At 41.3% G+C, this 23189-nt stretch overlaps 1 protein-coding gene across 2 annotated transcripts in view; it reads left to right on the top strand.

Moving 5' to 3' along the window:
• MACROH2A1 (macroH2A.1 histone) overlaps positions 1-23189 on the top strand; it is a 203755-nt gene that overhangs the window by 32079 nt on the left and 148487 nt on the right. For both annotated transcript variants that reach the window (XM_073620820.1, XM_073620821.1), the window contains exons 2-4: positions 4021-4207; positions 15589-15695; positions 22780-22977. In XM_073620820.1, the coding sequence (XP_073476921.1) occupies positions 4036-4207; positions 15589-15695; positions 22780-22977 (477 nt within the window). In that variant the 5' untranslated portion in view covers positions 4021-4035. The remainder of the gene's footprint in view (positions 1-4020; positions 4208-15588; positions 15696-22779; positions 22978-23189) is intronic.

The raw sequence follows: 23189 nt of genomic DNA, 5'->3' as shown, positions 1-23189 counted from the left end.
GGGATTTTGCTAGTAGGATAGAAACCCCACGGGAGTAGTTGGTACGTGTAGCGTGGTACTGTGTAGCCAGCCAAGGGCGTTTAAAGGACCGCAGTTTAGCACTGGTGAGGTGAGTCTCTTGAAGGGAGAAAATATGTGGCTTATATTTTTTTAAGGAAGGAGCATACCAAGCACCGCTTAACAGGTGAGTTCAAACCCCTGACATTTCAAGAGATTAGTTTTAGCACATTAGCCATATTCAGTCATATGCAGCATAACAACATAAAAAGGATCATGGAGAGATGCAATACAACATATAAAACATTGCACAAGGGAGACACCAGAATAAATCCACTGTAGCAACAGAAATGAATCTGCAATAGGAGCATAAAAACCAGCAGCAGAAAAAAAACCTAGAAGTCCAGCCAGTTTCAACAACTAAAATGCGAGAGGAGCCAAAAAAGAAAAAGGAAAAAAGCCAAAGTCCCTTTCCCCCCTACCCGTTCCAAAGGAACGCAATACAGATGGAGTCAATGCTTTTAATAATGGATTTGGAAATTTTGCAACCATCCCAAACATAGTGAACTTTGGTTCCCTAAACAAGAAAACAAAAACCTGTGGCCTCACCACCTACTGGAGTGGGGGAGGTAATGGGTCCAGAAAGGCTCTCTGTAAGGGTGAAGCTTCCATCCAGCAGGATATAACAGCAACCTGTAAAAGAAGGCACAAACAGTGGTAGTCATATAAGGCAAAACAGGTGTTATAGCCTACGATGGCATCTGACAGTTCCGTCGCACGGGTAACATATAGCAGCAAAAAATGAAAGAAGGGGTGGGCACATTCCTTAAGTCATCTGTAGCAATGGAATGTAGGAGGTAAAAAGGATAGGGTGATCCACAGATGTTCAAGCTTGCTTCAGGAGAGGAAGAAAATCTACTAAATACAGCATTAGTTGCGGCGTTGTCTAGGTTGTTTCCCAAAACAAGCATTTATCCAGGCCATAGCATCCTTTGGACAAGTGCAGAAGTGAGCTTTACCCTCATGGATGATCCACAGCTTAGCAGGGAAGAGCATCGCATATGACAGGCCCTCAGCCCGGAGGCGGTCTTTCACTGCAGCAAAGGATATGCGCTGGCGTTAAACTTCAGCCGAGAAATCCAGATATATGGAGATATTGTTACCATTAAACTTGAGTGGGCCCTTACCTCCAGCTAGTCGCAGGGTAGTGACTTTATCTTGAAAATTGAGGATTTTTGCAATCAGGGATCTTGGGGGGGCCGCCGAGGGAGGAGGATGTGGGGGGGTGCGATGTGCACGCTCAGTCACAAAGGCATGGGACAACACCTCCATCCCAAAAACATCTCGCAGACAGGAGTAGAAGTGAAGGAACCTTTCAGGACGTGCCCCCTCTGAAAGCTCAGGGAACCCCACAAAGTGGAGATTATTCCTGCGAGAACGGTTCTCTAAGTCCTCCATTTTGGCTCTGAGGGACACCAGCTCACCAGCAGCCGTGCGTACAGTGGCAGCTAAGGGATGTACTGTGTCCTCCCGGGAGCTGATACCTTGTTCCGCCGCCCCCCGCCCCCCCCCCCCGTTTGCTCCCTCAAGTTTTGCACATATTGCTTCAATAGGGAAAAATCAATATGGATGCTTTCCATCTGAACTGTAAGGGAGGCCTTGCAGTCTTTTATAGCTAGCATGATTTCAGCCAGAGAAGGCTCCCCTGAGGAGGGCCTGGAGAATTCATCTTCAGAGCATGCAGGGGAGGCTAATGAAGTTAGGAGGTCAGCCTGAGTGTGGAACACAGCAGGCAGAGAGTCACTCACCCCTGACGAGTAGAGCTGTGCTGAGATGGGAGAGGGCTGCAGCGTGGCTTCAGGCTTGGCTGAGGGATCCGCGCCATCTTGCCTGCGGTACTTTGCCAGTTGTTCCGGCGCTGACTGGGGCACGGGTGGCCCATATTTATTCACCAGCATGCCTGCCTTGGGATCCTGTCATCTTTAGGAAGGATTTGGTGCCTTTTGGGATTGGACACGGGATGCCTGCAGGATGTCTGTGTAGAGCGGAGCTACTGATCTAAGCAGACACACTCATGGACTCCAAGCCACGCCCCCATAGTTTGTGGACTTTATAACTTTACTATAGACTAAAAAAAATAAACTGATTTCACATAAGTATTGGCCTAAATTTATGAAGAACAATTCATTATTTGTAAGCATTTTATAACTGAAACAAAAAAAAAAATGTTTTTTCCAAAATGTTCAGTCTTTTTTTGTTTATTTAGCAAAAAAACCCAGTGGTGATTAAATACCACCAAAAGAAAGCTCTAGTTGTGTTAACAAAATGATAAAAATGTAGTTTGGGTACATTGTTGCATCGCTGTGCAATTGTCATCCAAAGTGCGACAGCGCCAAAAGCTGAGAATTGGCCTGGGCAGGAAGTGCCCGGTATTGAAGTGGTTAACCTCCCTAGCGGTAATCCCGAGTGTGGCCCGGGGTTAACTTTCAGTACCAAAAGTGGTAACCCCAAACCACACTCGGGATTACATTGCAGTATCCAGGTACAGATACTTATCTTGTCCCTAGCATCCTGCAATGTCCTCCCGCTGTATCCTCCTCCTGATGTATCACTGTTCCGGGCTCTGTTCCCTGCGAGCGTTGCGACGCATGGGGGCGGAGCCCGGCGGCAAATTAAAACACAGACACACACAATACATTGTAATCTGTAGATTACATTACTGTATCAAATCATTTCACCTCAGTTTTGTCCCTAGTGCTTTGTCTAGTGCCTTGCTTGTACTTTTACCATTCTTTCTGCCATGTTTTCTGCCTGCAAACTTGAGAATGTCCATGGATTCCAAAAAGTGTCCCTCTACATCAAAAGCGGTTTTAGACCAGCTAGAAAACATTTTAGCGATAGTGATTCGTGTGGAAACTCATCATCAGACACTGAAAGTGACGACAGCGATGATTCTGCGACTGAACTCAGTGATGTGCGAACTTTGTGCTCTCTTGATTATGGTACGGATCATGCAGCACTGAGCTCAGTCGTAGAATCGTCGATTACGTCAATTTCAGTGTCTGATGACGAATTTCCCCACGAATCACTATCGCTCAATTCTGCATGTGATTCTAATTCACTATCGCTGTTTTCTAGCTGGTCTAAAACTGCTTTTGACACAGAGGGATGCTTTCCATTGTCCTGATTGTGACGTCAGACTTTGTGCAGTCCTATGTTTAAAAAATGTTCATACCCGGGATGTTTACTAAACCAATATGTAGTGTCTAGAATTACAGTGACTAGTATTATTGCACCCTTGTTTGGACAAATTGCAGTGTTTTTGTTTTGATTACATTATTGAGTAAAAGTAATTGTTATTATTTTTATATTATTATTTTTTATAATTATTTATAGTTACTTATTATATTTTATGATTTTGTGTTTCAAACTCCACTTCATACCCAGGATGCCTACTAGACTCTTGGACAGATTTAAGTGAGTTGTTCCTAGGAATTCCGGACCTACAATATAAAACAACAAATTTCCATTCAAAAATGTGACATTCAAAAATTGGAGATAATCGTATCACCAGGGAGGTTAAACAAAAATGAGCTGCATGGTCGAGTTGCCATAAAGAAGCCTTTACTGTGCCAATGCCACAAAAAAGCATGGTTACAATATGCCTGACAATACCTTGACACGCCTCACCGGGACTTTTTGTAGCATTGGTGCAGGAAAGACTTCTTTCTGGCAACTCACCCATGCAGCTCATTTTTGTTCAAGTATCGTCGTATTGTGCTCCTTAAAAACGACCACACCATATTTTTCCAGAGCAGCCTGTATTTCTCTTGAGGTTACCTGTGGGTTTTTCTTTGTATCCTGAACAATTCTTCTGGCAGTTGTGGCGTCAATCTTTCTTGGTCTACCTGACCTTGGCTTGGTATGAAGAGATCCCCGAATTTTTCACTTTTTAATTTGTGATTTGAACATACTTCCATTTAGGAATGCACTAATTTTTTTTTGTCTTTGAAACAACTATAGTGTGATAACACCAGGATGTCGAGCAGAGGTGGGAAAAAGAAGACCACAAAGACCACAAGGTCTGCAAAGGCTGGGGTTATATTCCCTGTGGGAAGAATGCTGCGGTATATAAAGAAAGGTCATCCAAAATACAGGATTGGAGTTGGGGCTCCTGTGTATATGGCTGCTGTGTTGGAGTATTTGACCGGTAAGTTTTTGTAGGCAGTATCTTTAGGACAATATTTACTGTGGTCATATGTATTTGCCTTTATTAATTGTAAGGATTTAAAGACAAATTGACACTAAACGATATCCTTACTCTCTAAAAATAATCCACGCACACCCATTACTTAATGGCACTGTAATCTATTTCTTTATTTCTTTTTCTTTTTTTTTTTAATTGAAATAAACTTTTGACAGGCGCTTTATGTGCTTTTCCATATGCTTTTTCCACATTTTGATTATTATTTTGTACGTATAGGTTTTTAAATGCTACATGGAGTGTTCACCTGTGTGATAAATGTGAGTAGCGTATAAATCCCATCTACAGGGAAAGTAAAAATCCTTCTTTTGCAGTAGGACTGCCCCTGAACTGCTAGGATTAATTGTTTGTCTAGGAGGTCTGGGGGACTTGGAAAAGCAGTTTTACTACCAAATCCTCTGCATTTCTAGCAGCCAGCGCTATCCTCTACTCCCCTATGCTTTGGCTTGTGTGTCCTCATATCCAATACAGGGCAATGGGTCATGTAATGTACTCTGTGATGTCAGAGGGCATGCAACTGCTGGAGCGCAGGGGAGAAGAGGCTGCAGAAACTGTTGTAGCAGCACAGGGGGAGCCTGGGGGAGCAGAGGATTTAGTAAGTCAAATTGCTTTTTCTTAAACCCTAGACCTAAATGAGCATTTAACGTTTCAGCTTTAAAATATATCTAAAGACAAAACTTTCTTTCCTCATTTCATATAATGTAAGGAAAGTTTTTTTTTTTAAATGGCTGTCAGTTTAAAAAAAAAAAAAAAAAAAGTATGTTTTTTTTTTTTTTTTTTTCTGTGTCTGTCTCATTAAGGAAATTTCACTTTGTGTCCTGTAAAATTAGCAGGAAGTGAAAAGCTTTCTTTCCAGCACTAGGGAGGTCCAGTTTTAGGGCTCCTTCACATGAGGTTCTGGGGGCAGTAAAATCAGGAAATTGAACTGCAGTTTTATTGCCCCCCCAACTGCCCGTCTCAACTGTGACAAAATGAAATGGCATGTTGCTTTCGACCAGTGGTATCACTGCTGCACACAACCTTTTCAAGCAAATGGGGCTGCATCTTAACCACATGGCCGCTCACACCACCACTCTGCAACCACATGGAATGCACACCCTGGGGTAATACCTGCCAGTAACACTGCATCCATTTTAACTAAGGCATGCTGAGTCAGAGACTGCTATGGGACTAGACTGAATCAACCGCATCTGCCGCTGACACAGAGCTTGAACGGCAATACGATCTTATTCCTGATCTACTCCTTGCATAACTTTCGGATGAGCAAGTGGGGAAACTCCAGCCATCATGGACGCAAGTTCATACTGTCTAAAGTAGCCTTTCTCAACCCTTTCAACACAGAGGAACCCTTGAAATAGTTCTGTGGTCTCAGGGAACCCTTCTAAAAATTAGAAATCTACAACTCATAATACAATAGTGTGATGGTCAGTGGGAAGAATGGTCCTTACACTTGTCATTGGGAAGAATTACCTCCTTACAGATAGTAAAAAAGATCAATGGTGTCAGTGGGAACTTATCTGAGAGTCCGAAATTGCCCAATGCTGAAGGAACCCCTAGCAACCTCTGGAGGAACCCTGGTTGAGAATCACTGGTCTAAAGGCTGGGTGAGTAGACCTGCCGGTCCATGCATTACACATTAATGTTGTGTCTCCTTACATTCCAGTGAACACTGGTTACACTCAGCATGATATCCCATGGTATACGCTGGGCCAATATCTGTTATCGTTACTGTGTTAATTACACCTAATCACAGTGTACCTTAACTTTCCAGCTTCACCTCACAGTGGGAAACCCCGGACTGGACACTAACAACTATTTCACATGGCATGAAATCTTCATCTACGGTGACCATAGGATCTCCTTTTTTTGCTGTAACCGCAGAGCACCATTTTTAACTAACTGTCCCTATATTTGTGGGCAATATTTTCTATCTATGGTGTCTATTTAGTGACTTAATTTTGCCATAGTGTCAGTCTTTATATTACCACAGGGGTGTTCTGTAGATATGTGCATGTGTGTGGATATGAATAAGGCAGCTGCATCTTAAACCAGACAACGTTGTCTCTTTTTAATCTTGACTGAGGTGTTAGTGATGGGAATTTTTATCCAGTGATTTTTATATTACTATTTGGTATATTGTGTAATTAAAGCTCCCTTTTCTATAAACCGCATGGTCCTTAAGTAATTACTTTAGGTGAGCTCTCTTTTTTTCACTTTCTCTCTTCATATGCTTTATTTTTGATCACTCAGATCACACCTCACCGGTGAGTCAGCGGTCTAAGGGATGCTGTGTTTGCTCTTGCAGAGAGCTTTCCCAGCTTTTATATCCCAGTGAGCTTCTGGCTATCCTTCGGTTTTTTCACATGGAATGCACACAGTTGTGATGCAGTATTTTGAGGGTCAAAACAGATGGTGAAGAGGCAACATATTGCCTCCTTAACATATGTCAAATGCCCTCTGAAAAGGGATCAATTGAAATTGCTTTTCAGAGGACTGGCTACGCAAGCAGCACGTGTGATGGAGCGTTTAGACAGTAGTCACCTGAAAAAGTGTCCCCATTGTAAGATTTCCTCTCTGTTTCTGTTCGGGTGGCAACACAAAATTTTGCCTTTATCCTCACTTCTATTCTCAGTGACATTGGTGATCAGGACACTTAGAGAGTGAATCTCCCTAATGGGAGTGGTTCCAACCCCCCACCTCCTCTATTCAAATCTATCCACCACACCTCTCTATAATAATTTATTAATCAAAGTTAATATTTTCAATAAGGAGATATTGAAATTGCAGCCATTGTTACTCAGCATAGGTTTCTTTAGTATCTCAAAGACACTGTATAATGCAAGTTCACTAACCTTTTTTCTAAAACTTCATTCTCATGTTACTGTTACTTTACCTTTTGCTGGTTTTATATTTCTGTTAAAGAATTGGCTGCTGTGAAGCTGTCTGGGTAAAAAATGGTAATGCAGGTACCAGTCTGGAGATGGGTTTCAGGGAAACATACTCTTTCCGCTGTGTAACACCTATTGAATATTCTGCAATGGTAATGTTACTGTGAATGAGAGAGGAGGTGTGTCAGTGACCTTACTGTTCTAACTCGGGCTTCTGTGTACATAGTGGTCACGGACATTCATCTGCTTCCCTGCATGGATGTCAGTATGGGAAACTGCAAGTGATTTCCAAATAAATGCTGTGAAATTCAAAAGGTATTTAATACATTTTACAATATAGTTAGGCCTCAGAAATACAAAGTACAACTTTACTGGGGTAGTTACAGGTGAGCTTTTAGGTGTGTAGAGGTCAGGTATTGAGCTTCAGGTTCACTGCTGCTACCATGGATTCACTGTGAATTCTGCAAGTTCAAAATTTGTGGGACTGGGAAATGTTTGTTTTAAACATAATGCACTGCATGGCCTTTAAAAGAGAAGTAAAGGGTTTTTTTTTTTTTTTTTTTTTTTTTCTTTTCACTTTTTTTTTTTTTTTTTACTTTTCCCTCGGATGCAGCATCGTCCCCCGGTGCCTCTGCACTGAGAACTGAGTGAACGAACACCACCGATCTCTTGGTTTTCAGAGCTCCGTGAGCAGAGAGCTGGTGACTGTCAGTCACAGTTCTCTGCTCCCTCCTTGCTCATTGGAACGCTGGGCTGTGGAGGGGGCGATCAGGCCGGCTCAGCCTCTCAGCGGTTCGCTGAGAGGCTGAGCTGGGTGTCAGTCCAGGCACCAGGTGGATCTAGACTTTATTGTCGCAATAACGTGGTGCCTGGACTGACTTCTGTGACATCAGCAGAGAGCAGACTTCAGCCCGAACTGCACTCCTGTGATCCATTGGAGAAGTGGACTTCTCCTTTAAGTCATAGCCAATACGGTTAAAAAGGGACAAAAAGAGGACTTTTGGATAAGCCAGATCCTAAAAGAGGGTTTTCAGAGCAGCCATAGTATTGGAAGCTGCTGTAGGGAGAGGATAAGTTGGAAAGACAAACTGCATACGATGATATTAGGATCAGTTAGGAAACTGTACTTTCTTTGTAGAGCATTGAGGGACTAAGGATGTCATATATACTGTTGGGTTATACTGCTAGCTACAGGAGGATTGGACACTGGCAAACAGAAAATCTTTAGGCCAGCCCAGGATAACCCCTCCTCTTACCAGGGAGCCTCAGTTTTTTTTTTTATTAGTGTTCTACAAGGATTGACCTTTTCCTCTTACCTCTCTTCTAAAAAGACCAACATAAGTTTTTGCTACCATTAGTTTCTTAATTTTTTTTTCTTCAATCAAAATTATTCTATAACTGCTTGAGATGGTCCCTACATGGCAGTAGGGACCACACCCAGACCGCACTGGATTGGATGTTGTAACAGTAGCCTTAAAGCGACATTTTGGCACTGGGTTCTGCGAAAGGCAATTTCCAGACTTCGATGACAAGTTAGCCTCTGAGTGTCTTCCAGGTCGAAAGCTGCTGCCATTGCCACATTGCTTACCCTGTCTCCGAAGACTCTGTAATAGGCTGATTGGGCTGAGCATTGGGAAATACCTCATTGTTGGGACCACTCAGCACCTCCAAAATCCCTGCTTATCAATGTTTTACCATGGAATGGGGTATCACTGACAGATTGAGCACTGGCTTCATTTGCTGGGCAGATTGTCCCGTGCACTCCACCCAGTGTTGAGGAAACATATTTCCACTGCTGCTTCTGCATTTGAAGAGCCATAATGAACTCCAATCTCCACTCCATGCTTTCTGTCAAGTCTACAGGAACTTGGTCACCTCGGCCATCCGACCTTCACCAGTTATCCGCTGTCTGGGTTTTTATTATTACCTAAGGCCTTGTCCCATGCCCTGAGCTTAGTTGCAACATTTCTGTATCTAAACACAGAAAGAACAGTCCCACTGCAACTGGTGATCCCAGTTCACCCCCCCCTAATAATCCCAGGGACATTTGCCATCCAAATTCACTAAAATCTGCAATCTGAAATCCTATGACCATTTAGTTTTGGGGTTTACCTTGTCATTGAGTTCTTTTTAATTCCACTGGGTGAGGCCTGCCTTATTGACCTGGATCTCTATTGCAGTCGCTTACGACTTTGTGGCCAAATTAACTAAGTTCCTCTCTGGTGATGACTTGCAGAGGCTCCAGGTGCACTCTTGCACCTTCCACTGCAGAGTATATTGCTAATCTACCCTCAGCCTTAGAGGCAACTAGACCATTGGTTATACTGACCATTTCTGACAGAGTGTCTCTTTAGTCTCTCCCTGATCAAATTGTTTATGAGGGATTACAGTCTTCTGCCATTACATCAAATTTCCAACAGAATGTTATGGCTCTGATTAATGTGGTACCTGTATCTGGAAGATAAGCTCCTGTCTCGAGTCCTTCACAGTTCCTAGGTGGTTTATCAGGACTTGTTACAGACAGACAAGCTTTCACATGGTTGTGCTCCTGTGATCCATATGTAACAACTATGTACGCCTCTCCAATATATATTGGAGTCATTGGCTTCCTATGGGACTGAGCACTTGGAAGATGAAAAGATTTGTTTTTTTTTTTTTCTGCCTACGTACCACCGTGTGCCCTTTGGGGTCTATTGGTCTGGGGGGGGGGGGGGGCTCTCATCCCCATATGGGCTGCTCAGGGCCATTTAGGAGTAATTCTCCTTTTGGGTGGACTTATATGGATTAGCTGGCCATCTTCAAGAGTGAATCCCGGAGAAGCAAATGTTGTGAATTGCATTGATTTCAAACACCACCAATGCCTATTGAACCTGTTTTCAATCTGTTTGGGAAGGATTTAGTTAAACGATGGTCTATACCCCTGTGGTTCAAACAATGACCCCCCTTAACATGGAAAGCCCTAGACTAGTAGAGGGCATTCTCATAATTAAGGATTCTACTGCACAACAGCTAGAACACCTTTTTAATCCCAGTTCTCACTGGTAGGCCTTGCCCTTTGCCATATTCTGTCTAATCTGGCACACAATTGTCTAAATCCCTTAATAGATCCCTCTCCACTGCTGCTGTGGATCCTTTCCTGATAGTGTGTTGAACCTTATGCTTCAGCTGTGATGGTTGCCTGAAAACATTTCGACTTGTCTGTTGCATGAGTCTGTAGTCTGTAGAGTATAAGTATGTAGATGCGTAGAAACTAGGTTTAACAAAGAGACTACCTGCCTTCCTGTGGGCACCTCACTGGCCCTTTAGCTACACATCCTTCTTCCAGTCTCCCCTTCTAAATTGGTCTCTGACTTTGCTCTTGCAGCTGAAATGCTGCCTGGGGAAGGAGGAAGACGAAGAATATCCTCCCTCTTTTTCTGAGGAAATGAATCAGGAGGAGGTGCCTTTGGTGCAGATTTCATCCAAGTTTAAGGATACTATTTCTGCCTTTATTGAAATGGTGTGCTTATGTTTAACGTTGGCCTGAATCTGTGCACCCTAAGGTCTTCAGCATGGGTTTCCTAAAATTGCTCTAAGACTTTCCACTTCCACTCCCTCCTAGACCCTCTCTGGTACAGTGACTGGCTTCACACTGAAAAGCTCTGCGCTCCTTTAAATGTTTTTCTCAACAATAATTTATAAAGGAGGGTTTCCTTTAAAAATGGACAGTGCCTGTGGTGGACACAGCCATTTCTTGCTGTAACAAGACTTTATTGGTGATTATTGATTATCCTGTGTTCAAGGACAGTGTGGACAGAGTCTTGACTGGCCCCACCATGCAACCTGAGTTTTGCTTTCATGGCTGTCTGCCAGACCATGCTGCCTGGACTAAATGCATGGCCCGAGTCCATAGCTCCAACTTAATGGATCCCTCTATTCACATCCACCTGGAGATTTTACCTGTGTTCATACACTACTATGTGAACAGCTAGGCGGACACTCCTCGCTAGATTTACAGGATAAGCCTTCTCGATCCATTCAGTATGCAGAGGATCCTATTAATGAAATGCTAGTCAACGGAACTCCTCATGCAAGAAAAACCTCTAGCAGCTGCCCTCTGAGAGAGAACGCTTGTTTTGATCCCTCCTTGAACAAGTACATCAAGGAGATCTATATGGAGAGTGATGGATGAAGGGTGCGTGATCAGTTGCTCACATCAAAAAGTATAAAATTTATTCATATGAAAATAAAAGCCAATAAAGGCAAATAAAAGCAATTAAATAATGCCAATACTACATATCAATACAAACAGGTAACAAAATATAAAAAACATTGAAATTTAAAGATAAAAATGGGTTAAAAGTATCATGAGCCCATATTGAGGCGGGTGTTTAGAGTTGGCTGACGCATTTCGAGGGTAACCTCTTCATCAGAGCCTTTGAGAACCAGGGCGCAGTCTCTATGGGCCAGTAGGCCAAAATCTGTACATCAACATAATGGCTAGTTGGAAAAGATGGCCTGAAATGGGGAATATGGTTTTCTGTGTTCCATACCAGTCCACGTATAAGCGTTCTATGTGGTAGTAGATGGTGTGTGTGTTCTCCTTTAAATTTGTAGAGAAGGGATTGTAGGATGGTGTGGACCTGTCACGGGCTGGATGAAAGGGAGATTATTCAGCCTGTCTGCGTCCTCCTGGGAAAGTGCTGTCCTGTATTAGAGAGGGTGGAGGGGGGTGAAGATCTCTTGAGAGGTTACTGCAGCCAAGTGTGTCTGCAGTTGTCTCTCTGCCTCAGATAAAAGAGATAAAAGAGGCTATCACTCTTTTATCTGAGGCAGACATAGAACGCTTATACGTGGACTGGTATGGAACACAGAAAACCATATTCCCCATTTCAGGCCATCTTTTCCAACTAGCCATTATGTTGATGTACAGATTTTGGCCTACTGGCCCATAGAGACTGCACCCTGGTTCTCAAAGGCTCTGATGAAGAGGTTATCCTCGAAACGCGTCAGCCAACTCTAAACACCCACCTCAATATGGGCTCATGATACTTTTAACCCATTTTTATCTTTAAATTTCCATGTTTTTTATATTTTGTTACCTGTTTGTATTGATACGTAGTATTGGCATTATTTAATTGCTTTTATTTGCCTTTATTGGCTTTTATTTTCATATGAATAAATGTTATACTTTTTGATGTGAGCAACTGATCACGCACCCTTCATCCATCACTCTCCATATAGCCTTACCTGACCACCTCGGGGTCATTTTCTGGGCAGCGGGACATGCAACACCATCTCTTTCAGCTTTGCTATAATTTCACAATACTACTTTTCTCAAACCCAAACAGACCCTCACAAGCGCAGGAGTAATCTTTCCTTGTCCACAATTTACATCAAGGAGATCACAGGAGGAAGAATATTCTCCTCCCCCAGAAAAATAAGGCTCATGCTCTTGCAGGTAGACCTACTCCTGAGACTAGAAAAAGTTCCTTTCATCCCTCTCAGGCCTCCAGCTTCAAGTCTAAGTCTAGAACACGGTCTCTTTAGAAGACGTAAATCTCCAAGCTAGCCAAGACTGGCTCCATGCCCTCTTCTCAATGATGTGGCATCCCACTTGTTAGAGTGGAGGACTTCTGTCTGCCTTTTCAGCCGCCTGGTCCCAAGAACTCTCTGATGTTTAAGTCCAGAGTGACATTTTCAGGGGCTACAAACTAGAGTTTTGGATCTCCCCCCTTATTTATGTTTTCAAATTGCCTCCTTCCTTGCAAAGACCGCTATCCAATAGCTATGTATATAAATGGGGTGGTGGCGCTCCCTAAAAATTGGTTGAGCAGGTGAGTGATAGAGAATGACAGTAGAAATAGGGACCAATATACTGGCTCCACGGCGGGTGACCCCACTGGAGTAAGTTGTATAAATAGATACCGGACAACAGGGAGGTAACAACACTCCCTATAAGGGATATACAGCTAGCGTGAATGTGCAAAATAAATAAAGATATAGAATAATGAGAAATAATGAAAATTATTACAGCCTCCTCACCATAAGTGATAGTGTGATAGGGTAGGTACACCTACCAACACTATCACTTATGGTGAGGAGGCTGTGATAATTTTCATTATTATATTATTTCTCATTATTCTATATCTTTATTTATTTTGCACATTCACGCTAGCTGTATATCCCTTATAGGGAGTGTTGTTACCTTACTGTTGTCCGGTATCTATTTATACAACTTACTCCGGTGGGGTCATCCGCCGTGGAGCCAGTATATTGGTCCCTATTACTACTGTCATTCTCTATCACTCACCTGCCCAACCAAGTTTTAGGGAGCGCCACCACCCCATTTATATACATATTCATTTCTGAAGCACCTCTGGGGAGCTTCCTTAGGGGGGCTGCACACCTATACATTGTCCTAAGCGCAGTCATCTTACTTTATTCGCTGTCCAATAGCGCCTCACTCATGATGCCAGTCCCAAACGAGGAAAGCTTTCAAGGATTTTAGATTTTACTAGGATATATTCAGTTTCCAGGGCCAACTCCAACTCAAAATAGAGTTTCTGCTCATTCTAGATCTGACGGCTCTTAACTTGTTCCTGTGGGTTCAAAAGCTTCACATGAAATCAGTCAGGTTAGTCATTGCCTCCCTGCTTCTTGGGAATTTTCTAGTCTCAATAGACATGGGATGTCCTATCTGCACATTACATATTGCATATTTGCATATTTAACCATTGCAATTTAGCATTCTGGCAGCATGGGACAGACAAACTTTGTCTCTGGACCACCTCATGCACATGACCTACAAGGCCAGACTCTCTCTGGCACGGTGGATTTCAAACCAGAGTCAGGAAAACCCTTTCTGCCAAAGATTGGGAAGCTTCTTTACAATGGATGCCATTCTGTTGGGCTGGGGTGGAGTCTTGGAGGCCTTCACAGTGCAAAGGACAATGTCCTGGAACTCAGGGCAATTTTGGCAATTGAATACATATTTACATTGGTCCAACTCCAACTTTGACTAATGTAACTATGTACTGTATATACCATACCTGGCCGATGCCCCTGGAAGCAGGAAATCACTGAAGAAGCCACTGCTACTCCAGTGATCTCTACTTGCTTTTGGGCCCTGCTTTCTGAACACAGGAGGTCTGCTGCTTGGCATGGCCCAAAAAAAAGGGGAAAAAAAACATGCAAATAAAATGAAAACAGCCCCCCCCTGTGCTGATGCGCAAATACAAACGTGTATGTAGGTACCACATGCATATGTAAATGGCAATTGCACCACATGTGAAGAATCATCTTAAACGTCAGAGTGACAGCAGTTAGTCTAGCACCAGAGCTCGCATTTAATTCTATACTGGTAACGTAAAGGCTTTGAAAACTTCTCCTATGTAGATTTTTAGGTACCGTAGTTGTCTCCATTTCACGGGAGTGGAAATTATATAGCTTGATATGTTTGGTATCTATTTACTTGGCATGACATCATCTTTTATATTTAATATCTATTATTTTAATATTTTATGTTATAATAATAAACATGTTCAATTCACTTGCTGTATGCAGGGGTTTTGCACAGAGTGGCCCTAAACCTCCTCTTCTCAGGTCCCCCACAGGCGCTCTAGGCTCCTCCTCTTCTCGGTACGCCTTCATTGGAAGCCGCTTTCTGTGGGTGTGCACCTGCCTGCTCGCTCCCAATCTGGGCTGCCTGTGTCTATTAACATAGTGTTGCTTGACCAGACACCCTCCTCACTGAATTTTATTGACAGCAGAAGTAGCCAAAGGCTCACTGCAATAAGGTAAAACATGTCCTGCCTTTAGAACCATGTCGAGCCATTCTGCCTGTTTAGAAAAGTAGTCAGTGGAATTTCCTATTATGTGAATGGAATGTGTCACTGACAACCACATGAAATGAGCTCTCATAAGAGTAATATTGCCTTTTTACCCAATTTCTTCTTACCTATTGGCAACCTTAAAGCGATTTTATATTTAGTCACTACTTAGGAAACAAATGGCGTGATTTGGTAGAAACCACAATGAGTTGGCTTCAAATACCTTTCCAGCACTTCTCCACTAGTGGTCTGATCTGCTACTGTGGAAACATAAAATGTCTGTGCTAGCTTCAGCTTTCTGATAGTTGAAATGTTCTCAGGATAAGAAATCTCTGTGGCACACCTCAGGTTTGGTGATTGGTTACTAAGGCACTGAGTTGTGAATGTCATGTGCACCCCCATACTCAGGGGTTCCTTTTTTTTCTACCAGACTTCCATCAGGGGGTTCAAGTGGTGAGGAAATGCTGGAAAGGGAAGAGCAGGCAAATAGTGCCTGCTATTAATCTGTGAGATGTCACACTGTACAGATATCATTTTAAGACCACAAATGTGTATTAGTTTAGTGTTTGATCCTTTCTAGCTAGATATTTTTCGTTAAACTAATAAATACATAATTTTTACATTACAGCTGAGATTCTTGAGCTGGCTGGAAATGCAGCTAGAGATAACAAAAAAGGCAGAGTCACACCTAGACACATTCTGCTTGCCATAGCCAATGATGAAGAACTAAATCAGGTAAGTAAGCTTGTATGTTGACTCAACAGTTTGATTTGCAAGATGATATATACTGTATATCAGGGATCTCCAAACTATGGCCCTCCAGCTGTTGCAGAACTACACATCCCATGAGGCATTGTAAAACTGACATTCACAGACATGACTATGATGGGAATTGTAGTTCCTGAACAACTGAATAATCATAGTTTGAAGACCCCTGCTGTATATGCTCAATGTTTTATACCATACAAAGTATAAATAATTATGCTATGCAAATTTATGTAGCTGTTGGCATCATGTAAATAAAGCAGATTGTATGCAGAATGGGTAAAATAAAACAAAAATGATACATGCTGAAAATATACTAAACTAATTCAAAGCATAGGCGAACTTCACTGCCTACACCCTCCTTTCACCTGTACTTTTTTCAGTCCTTTACCTTACCTTTTAAGCTAGGTTTCCTTAAAAAAATTATACTCCAGACTGCCCAGAATATTGATTTGTTGGGTTGTGCTACTTACCAGGTCCAGCTCCATCATCTTTGCTTCTGACGTTATCAGGATCCGGCTGTCTCATCCTGGTTCAGGCAGTTGGCCCCCTGATGACACGACACAAGGTCCACCCTTCTTCAGCCTCTGTATTGAAGCTGATGGCTCCTGGTATTTGGTATGTGCATATTCCAGGAGGAAGTAGCAGAGGAGATGTCATTCTCTCCTAGCCAGGAGTAGAGGCTTGTTGGAGTTGAAAAAAAAAAGTAAATAAACAAAAACGAAAAAGAAAGTTACCATTCTAGATTTTGGTGGTGGTGGTGGTGGTGGGGGGGGATTGTAATAAATTACAACATATTTGCATGTTGTACACTTTATTGAGTCCATGCATTTTTTATGCAGATTAAAAACGCACTGGACAGCATCTGGTGTGAACCAGTCCTTACTGCATATTCACCAGTTTAACCAGTTGCCACCCGGCTACAGTTCTGGGAGGATGTCCATAGACATTGTCCCATGTGCGTACATCAGGCATGCCTTATGATAGCTGTGTCCTTTTGACACAGCTGATCACAGTTCGGGATAAAGGCCCTTTAATGGGATAAAGGACCAATAACTGTCAAGTTATTGTTACTGTTATCAGTGCAGCCCTGTCCATGCCAATCAGTGCCCATTAGTGCAGCCTAGTCAGTGCCTCCTCATCAGTGCAGCCTCATCAGCGCACATCAGTGAAGGAGAAAAATTACTTATTTGAACATTTTTATAACAAACTAGGAAATTTTTTTTTTCGTTTATTTAGCAAAGAATAAAAAAAAAAAAAACAAACAGCGGTGATTAAATACGACCAAAGAAAGCTTCATCTGTCTCAAAAAAAAAAAAAAAGTCATATGGATACAGTGTTGCATGACTGTGCAATTGTCATTCAAAGTGTGACTGCCCTGAAGGCTGAAAATTGGCCTAGGCATGAAAGGGATGAAAGTGCCCTGTGTTAAAGTGGTTAAACTTATGAAAAAGGTTGCCAATAAATGTGCAATGAATCCATGGCGATTGTCGGTTAGGCCAGGGAAATGTTTTACCAGGGGTTTTTTTTTTTATATATATTTCCACATGTTCCATTTGGTATGTATATAACCATGCATCATAGATCTTTGGTAATATTGAATTAGATTAACATTGCCACTCTTTATTGTAATTATACTTTGGATCTGTTATCCAGTGTTTGATTTCCAGTTGAACACTAGAGTGCGCTGTGGTAACACTTTTAACCTCACCCTTTGCCTTTTTGTTATTTAGCTAGCTGCTGTAGTTATTTATTTCTCCGTACATTGAAGTTTTCGATTAATGAAGTTGTAATGTTACTATATAGACTTTGGCCCCCATTGTAAAGAAACCATTGCTGACAGTCTTGATGCAGATTTTCTGCTGAGCAAATTACATTATGCTTATATATGTCCTTTCATACAATAAAGGTAACGCTGTCTTTTTTCTGTGCTGATGTCATGGCACTAAAGACATGTTAACAGTACAGTTATTTCTGTAAGCATTTCTGCTGACTAGCTTTTAAGTGGGTTGGCAAAATACATTTACACCAGAGACATAACGTAGATCTATCTGGTGAACATGGGTAAAATGTTTTCACAGGACACCGTGCAGGCAGGATAGGTTAAGAAATACTTTTGGATTATGAATCCTTTGAGAAAAATGGGTGTAAAAATAGAGACCCCCCCCAATTAGTGTACTGACCACAGAAGCAGTCAACTGAGATATTTTTCCAGAAAAATAAATATGGCAATAAATACAGAGGAAGAACTTGAGAATACAAAGCATAAAGAAGTAGTAAGATGATCCTAATTTTATAATTACCATTACAAATAACCATATGAAATGGCCTATATAGAGAAGTCATAGGTAAGCCCTTCATTTTAGGGGAACCACAGAAGAAACGGGGGATCTCTTGGATTAAGAGAGTTTTATTCTGTAGCTACAGAATAGGTTCTTTCCTTATGCCCTGTACACATTAAATGTGTGATAGGACCTTGTTGTCGGAAATTCCGACCGTGTGTAGGCTCCATCACACATTTTCCATCGGAATTTCCGACACACACAGTTTGAGAGCTTGCTATAAAATTTTCCGACGACAAAATCCGTTGTCGGAAATTCCGATCGTGTGTACACAAATCCGATGCACAAAGTGCCAGGCATGCTCAGAATAAATTAAGAGACGAAAGCTATTGGCAACTGCCCCGTTTATAGTCCCAATGTACGTGTTTTACGTCACCGCGTTTAGAATGATCGGATTTTCCAACAACTTTGTGTGACCGTGTCTATGCAAGACAAGTTTGAGCCAACATCTGTCGTAAAAAATCCATGGATTTTGTTGTCGGAATGTCCGATCAATGTCCGACCGTGTGTACGGAGCATAAAAGTATTACTTTTCTCAAAAGCATATTCCTGTTTTGATCCAGGAGGGACTTACCCCTGATAACAGAAAACTGAATTCAAAATGTATTATACTTGAGGTTATTGAAGCCGTATTGTGACAGAGAAAATTGAGTACTGTCCGTGATACTTTTCATTTTTAAGATTTATTATGTAATATTTAGAATGCATTCCATGTTTTTAGCACCCATAACCCTTTCCCTGCCAAAGAAGTTTTTGCGTTTTTTTGCACACATGTTTAAAAAATCATTTTTGGTCTGAAGAATACACTATACAAAACCCCCAAACATTATATATTTTCTGAAAGCAGACACCCTAGAGCATAAAATAGTGATAGTTCAATCTTTAATGTCACAGATTATTATAGCAAAGGTCTAGGGAATGCAAAATTTCAGTTAAAAACACAGCAAACAAACACAATAAACTACCCACATTTTTGGTAAAATATAAAAAAATGAGGTTGCACCGAGTAAATAGATACCCAACATGTCCAACTCTAAATTTGTGTGCGCTCATGAAATGGCGACACATTTCAGTACCCTATATTTTCTATAGGGAACGATTCAAAATTCCCCTTTATCAGTTTAGTTTTACAGAAGAGGTCTTGTGTTAGACTTATTGCTCTCCCTCTGGCGTGCACGACAATATGTACCATGTGTATTACAATCAACGTTTTTATTTGTAGGCACCCTCCACGCATGCGCTTACGTTCGTATGTGCATATATGTGTGGGTGTTTTTGGGGTAGGGGGGTTTACATGCTTGGGTATAACTTTATATTTTTACAATATTTTGCAACAAATGTTTTTTTACTTAACCTTTTTTTTATTACATAGGGGACAAAAAGTCCCCTATGTGATGTGTTTTTTTTAGGTGACAGGTTCTCTTTAATGAGACATGCAGGCTCTAAAAGACCCTGCATGTCTTCCCTATACTTCACTGAATGTTTTGCAATGCAGATCCCATTGCAAAACATCTTTTCCTGGCTAAGCTAGCCGGGGATACAGAAAGCTCGACCCGGAAGTGATGTCAGAGACGTTATTTTCCGGGTCACAACAAGAAGGGGAGGAGAGCGGACATGTGTCCGCTCTTCTCCTTCCACTCAAGCCGCCGGCAACCTGCAGATGGTCAAGCGGAGCCTCGATAGCATGGTAGGGGGGCGCCGGTACCAGGGGTGTGTGTGAGCAATCTGGCGTCACGCATGCTTTTACCTGACAGGCAGATTCTGCCTGTCAGTTTTTTCACACACAATCCTGGTGGCTGCAGCCACAGGATTGTGTGTGAAAAACCCCGCTGTCAGGTCCGTACGACGTACGGACCTGGTAGCGAAAGGGTTAAAACTCATTTGTCACATATTTGGGCAACTATGTAACAAATGAGGTTTAGGCTTCATTCACACCTCAGCGTTATATAGCTGGAAGCTCGAAGCTCCAAAACGCTGGAGGAGAAAAAAAAAACAATATATATATATATATATATATATATATATATATATATATATATATATATATATATATATATATATATTAATAACACCCAAACCAGAAATAGATACATTACTATTTTATTAATATTCATTTATTTTGTGTTAGGGTTAGCCTGTTTAGTTTTTTATTATTATTTTATTAAATTTTTTAAGGGTTAGGCATTAAGGTTAGAGGCTAATTATTTATGTATTATTACTTGGTATTCATTTATTAAATTTTTTAGTAGTAGTAGTAGTAGTCTAACAAAAATAAATAACTCTAACCCCCTAATCCTAACAGTGTTACTAAAATCTGTCTGTATATGCAGCATGGCATGCTTATTATACTCACTGTGGAACTTAAGGGGTTAATCCTCTGCATTGTGTAAAAAGTCTGTTTTATCCTGTATGCACAGATCCTTCCCTCCTGTACTGTCTATCTGGGGAAGGCCAGCTAACACAGGCGGACCTGCACATGCTTAGTTGTGTTTTTTTTTATGCTGGAGAGAACAGTTACTTGTTTTCAGAGATAGCCAGCTCACATGATATTGACATCACACATGTGGGCGGGTATGTAGGCGGGTATACAGGCTGCAATGGAAATCTCCTCCTTCCTGAACTCTCAGCACTGGAGAAACTGTGCAGTTTATCATGTAACGTGGTATACAGATCATCCAAAAAGGTATTTAGTGACAATATTTTAATGTAAAAAGATTTATAAGCTGTGGGCACTGTGGGGGAGCTGAACTATTTTCATATTACTGGGTTGAGTAACACTTTAACTCTAACCCATTAACCTAATGAAAAAAAAAAAAAACAAGATAAATGAATAATAAAAAAAAAGAAATAGAAGCTAATGGAAAAGCTAAAAAAAAGCTGAAACACTTAGCAACAAATGATGCAACAGATGATCTTTTTTCTCTATTGGCTATTAATATTAATATTAGATATTAATATTTACAAGTAATAACACCAGGTGTAGTTTATCCAGGGAATAGTCAGGGCTGGCTTCTTAACAACCAGCTATTAATTGGTTGTTAAGGACGCTGGCGGGTGGTTGTTAAGGAGCTAGAACCCGACGGTGTCCTTAACAACCAGTGATAATGCCTTTATGGTCAGCATGTTCCAGCTCAAGAGCGATGCTACCACCAGAGGGGGGAGGAGGCAGAGTAACAACGAGCGGAACAGCAGGGAGCATTGGGTCCCGGAATCTGAGAGGAGGAGGTGGAGGAAGGCCGGAATTGAGGGGAGGAAGGCCAGATCGAGCTGCTGAGCACCAAGGGAACAGGAGGCTGTTCGTGCGGGGGTGGGCACTATTTACATCCCCGCTGATTGTTAAGGAAGCCAGCATGTTATGAGGAAAGGTTGCAAGCACTGAACTTATTCTCTCTGGAGAAGAGACGCTTTGAGAGGGGATATGATTTCAATATACAAATACCATACTGCTGACCCTACAATAGGGATAAAACTTTTTTGCAGAAGGGAGTTTAACAACTTGTGCCACTCATTAAAATTAGAAGGAAAAGAGGTTTAACCTTAAACTACGTAGAGGGTTCTTTTCTGTAAGAGCGGCAAGGATGTGGAATTCCCTTCCACAGGCGATGGTCTCAGCATTTCAAGAAACGATTAGATAAGCACCTGAATGACTGCAACATACAGGGATATACAATGTAATACTGACATATAATCACACACATAGGTTGGACTTGATGGACTTGTGTCTCTTTTCAACCTCACCTACTATGTATCTATACGCCGGCTCCTTAACAATCAGCTATTCACTGGTTGTTAAGGATGCCACTCCTTAACCAGCAAAAACGCACCCAGCATTTTTGTTGCTGTTTTCAATGGAAGGTGCATCTTTGGTGCACTTTTTAAAATCGCACCAAAGATGTTGCATGCAGGAATTTTCAAGCTGCAGTACAGACGTAGTACAATGATGTGAAAAGTCTCATAAGCTTTAAAGGAAAATAATTTTTGATGCGTTTTTGTCCTGCTAGCTGGATTTGTGCGTTGCAGTGCGGCAAAAGCGGATCAGTGGGAAAGGGCCCTTTTTGTTTTTTTTTTTCCCTTCCTTTGGATCAACTGTGTGTATAGAATTGTGTATATGGAGGTTTTCTATTTGTGTGCGTTTGTTTTTGTTTTGTTTTTGTTTTTTTGTTTTTTTTTTAATGGGTTGAACTAGATTTGTATCTTGTATCTTCTCTCAACCTAACTAGCTTTATAACTATGATACATCTGTTGTGTTTTTTACATTTGTAAATAATAATATTAAATAGTAAAAAAAAGTTATTTTAAACCTTGAACTTGGTGGATGTGTTCTCTTTGTAATCTGTATCACAGTTTGCCTAATTTAGTAATGGAATAGATACTGTTCACCGTGCAAAGTGAATGTTCAATGTGGTAATGTGAAACTGCATTTACTTCAATCAGCCGGTCATGTGCTGGTAAAAATCAATTTTTAAATAATCAATTATGTGTGACAGATATGAAAAAAAAAAAGAACACAAGCTCACATTACTCATTCCCTTTGCAAAGTAAATATGCATTTTTTAAAATGACACTTGTTTTTTAAAGAAAACATACACTTTGTGAACAGTCTCCTTTATTAAATAAATCTACCCATACATATTTATAATAATCTTTGATCGCATCTTACCTAAATCTGAAAATTATAAATTATTATTTTTTTTATTATGCTGTGTTGTTAGCTATTAAAAGGTGTCACCATTGCCAGTGGTGGTGTGTTACCAAATATTCATCCTGAGCTGTTGGCAAAGAAGCGTGGAACCAAAGGAAAGTTGGAGGCTATTATTACACCCCCACCTGCAAAGAAAGCCAAAACTACATCACCAAAAAAATCAACTTCGAAAAAGCCAGGTGCCAAAAAAGGAGTCCGAAAATCCAAGGTATGCCCACCTACAACTGGTTCAACATAATATATTATGATAAATTATTGCCAAAATTAGTGCTAATCCTATATAAGTTGACACATGAATTCTGACTAGTGCCTCAACTGAGACTGTAGCAGTTCTGTTCTGCATAGCACACTGAACTTTATGAAAATGAATTTTTTACAAGTCCCTGAGTATTTGATCCATCTTTTTAAGTAAAAACTGAC

Source organism: Aquarana catesbeiana, linkage group LG03 (assembly GCF_042186555.1).
Source record: "Aquarana catesbeiana isolate 2022-GZ linkage group LG03, ASM4218655v1, whole genome shotgun sequence".
Taxonomy (NCBI): domain Eukaryota; kingdom Metazoa; phylum Chordata; class Amphibia; order Anura; family Ranidae; genus Aquarana; species Aquarana catesbeiana.
Note: the sequence above shows the minus strand (reverse complement) of the source record. Positions and strands in the feature narration are given on the sequence as shown.